Below are 2,504 nucleotides of genomic sequence, written 5' to 3' on the forward strand. Positions count from 1 at the left end.
CAAAAAAAAAAAAAAAAAAAGAGTCAGAAGCAAAACCTGGAAATAATCTAAATGTATAATAATAGGAAAATGTAAATAGATGATGGTACATGCATAAAATGGAATATAATGTTTACATTAAAAATAATTCTCTAAGAGAAAATTAAATGGTATGGGAGCATAGTCACAATGCATTATTATTTTTTTAAAGCAGATTACAAAACAGTATCCATGATACTATTTTTAAAATCCTATTTTTGTGGTAAATGCACATACACATATAAGCATAGATAAAAGACTGGAAGTAGAAATGTAATTTTGCCAAAATGTTAGTAGCAACTGCCTCATTGAAATTTTTCATTTTCCTTCTACATTGTTTGTAATTTTCTATAAAAACATGGAAAATTTATTTAAAAATTATAACATAGACATAGCTGCTGTAAACTTTTAAGACTATCGTGTTTTAATCTCTTAGTAATTGCCTGGGGCTAGATGAAATTAAGCCTAGGTTCAAATCTGGTTATCAATTTTGGCTGCCTAACTCTAGCCTAGTTTAAGAATGAGTTTTAGAAATTTACACCTCAAAAAAAAAAAAAAAAAAAAGACTACACCTCAGATTATTTTTTTCCTATGAAAATGATTTTGAGCTCCCTAACCTCTGAGTTCAAAACAAAGGAGTTATAGCTTAGGGTACTGTTTGTAAATTTCAACATATAAATCTTGCAAACACTTTACAGAAGTTGTGGGATTTTTAAAAATTTTAAATGCTAAATACGATAAAAATCCCTCAAATCAGTCTATGTAAAAATAGAGAATGGCAGCAAAAAATGTGAGTGCTTACAAGTATATTTTCTATAATTGCAATGTCAGGCTACCTGGCTTACCTGAGGTTTTGGTCCTAGAACTTTTGAATATAGAGTATAGGACATAAGGTTGCAGACTGGATAGCCTACTCCAATTAGCACAACTGATGTAAGGAACTGGGCCAGATGGATCACTGGGGTGTAGAGGCACCAGGCTTGTTCAATCGAGCAACCAGTTGGTCTTTCATTGCCATCTTCCGTTGGAGACTTCCAAAGACCAATAATAATTTCCCCAAATGTGGTATTAGGGATTGAATTATTGTGCAAATCTGTAAAAACAAAATCACTGCAGTGCATTACTTGTTGATTTTAGATAAATAACAGAGGCTAACATTATATAATTATGTATGGCTATACCTTCCCACTGTATTCTGGGAAACTGATTTCCCCAAGGTAACAAGATAAAGAAGCCAACCCATACAACGATGAGTCCTCCCAGTAGAATAGCACGCTCGCCAATCCTGTTAAAGAACAGAAACTCTGTAATTTTAAAATGAAACATTATAACACAGCTTCATTACTTTCATAATTTTAAAAACTAAAAATAATACCTTGTACTTTCAGTGATATATCCATTAAAAAGAATGCTAAATATAATTTTCCACTAAAAATAACCAGGACTCCTCTGAAAAATGGCTGACTTAAGGTCTGGGACACAAAAAGTAGAAGAGCTCAGATCTTTCACAGCAAAAAGCACAGAAGTTATCAGTGACTACTAGGTCGTATAAGTCTTTTTGACTCAGCCAATTTGAAGAAGCTGGCCAAAAATGTGACACTGCGAGTACTAAAACAGAATAATAATGGCAATGGACTGAAACACACAAAAGTATTATCATCTGTAGCCTGGTATAGTGGCTCACGCCTATAACTCCAGCACTTTGGGAGGCCAAAGCGGGAGGACTGCTTGATGCCAGAAGTTCAAAACCAGCCTGGGCAACATAGCAAGACCCCATCTCTACACAAAATTTAAAAAATTAGCTGGGAGTGGTATCTGGTGCCTGTAGTTCTAGCTACTCAGGAGGTTGAGGCAGGAGGATTACTTGAGCCCAGGAGGTCAAGGCTGCAGTGAGCTGTGATGGCACCACTGCACTCCAGACTGGATGACAGAGCAAGACCCTGTCTCTAAAAAAAAAAAAAGTGTTACAATCTATGAATTCATAGTATATTAAAATACAGTACTCTTTGGTCAGTTTTTGAGGATGTTAGGGAAACAACTCATTATTTTAAAAACCAGTTAATAAAATAATCAAGCCTTTATCCTGCTTTTCCTATACAACTGTAGCTCAGGTTAACCAAATAGTTGGTGAGAGAAAGATTCTCTTTATGGTAAGTATTCTAGCAAATAAATAAAGGAATGATAGAATTAAAATACCAGAATTTTGCAATGATCCATTAATGAATTAATGGATCTATGGAATAATCAAAGGCTACTTACATGTCAAGAAGAGATAAACATTATATTTCTTCTGATATAAGCACATATCCGCACCTATTAAGTATTCTTGCCAAAAAATTGAACCCAAATTTCATCAAGCTGCTAGATGCAAGTACTAGTTTTTAAGAAATACAGCAATCGGCCGGGCGCGGTGGTTCAAGCCTGTAATCCCAGCACTTTGGGAGGCCAAGACAGGCGGATCACGAGGTCAGGAGATCGAGACCATC

General features: G+C 35.0%; 1 protein-coding gene across 1 annotated transcript in view; it reads right to left on the reverse strand.

Annotated features, from left to right (window-relative positions):
- Nucleotides 1-2,504, reverse strand: part of MFSD8 (major facilitator superfamily domain containing 8) — a 57,273-nt gene that overhangs the window by 5,209 nt on the left and 49,560 nt on the right. Inside the window, exons 10-11 of the mRNA XM_011935624.1 lie at nucleotides 1,200-1,303; nucleotides 864-1,111 (exon numbers count right to left, since the gene is read on the reverse strand). Coding sequence (XP_011791014.1) covers nucleotides 864-1,111; nucleotides 1,200-1,303 — 352 coding nt within the window. The remainder of the gene's footprint in view (nucleotides 1-863; nucleotides 1,112-1,199; nucleotides 1,304-2,504) is intronic.

The sequence above is a fragment of the Colobus angolensis genome, unplaced genomic scaffold (assembly GCF_000951035.1).
Source record: "Colobus angolensis palliatus isolate OR3802 unplaced genomic scaffold, Cang.pa_1.0 Scaffold145, whole genome shotgun sequence".
Lineage (NCBI taxonomy): Eukaryota > Metazoa > Chordata > Mammalia > Primates > Cercopithecidae > Colobus > Colobus angolensis.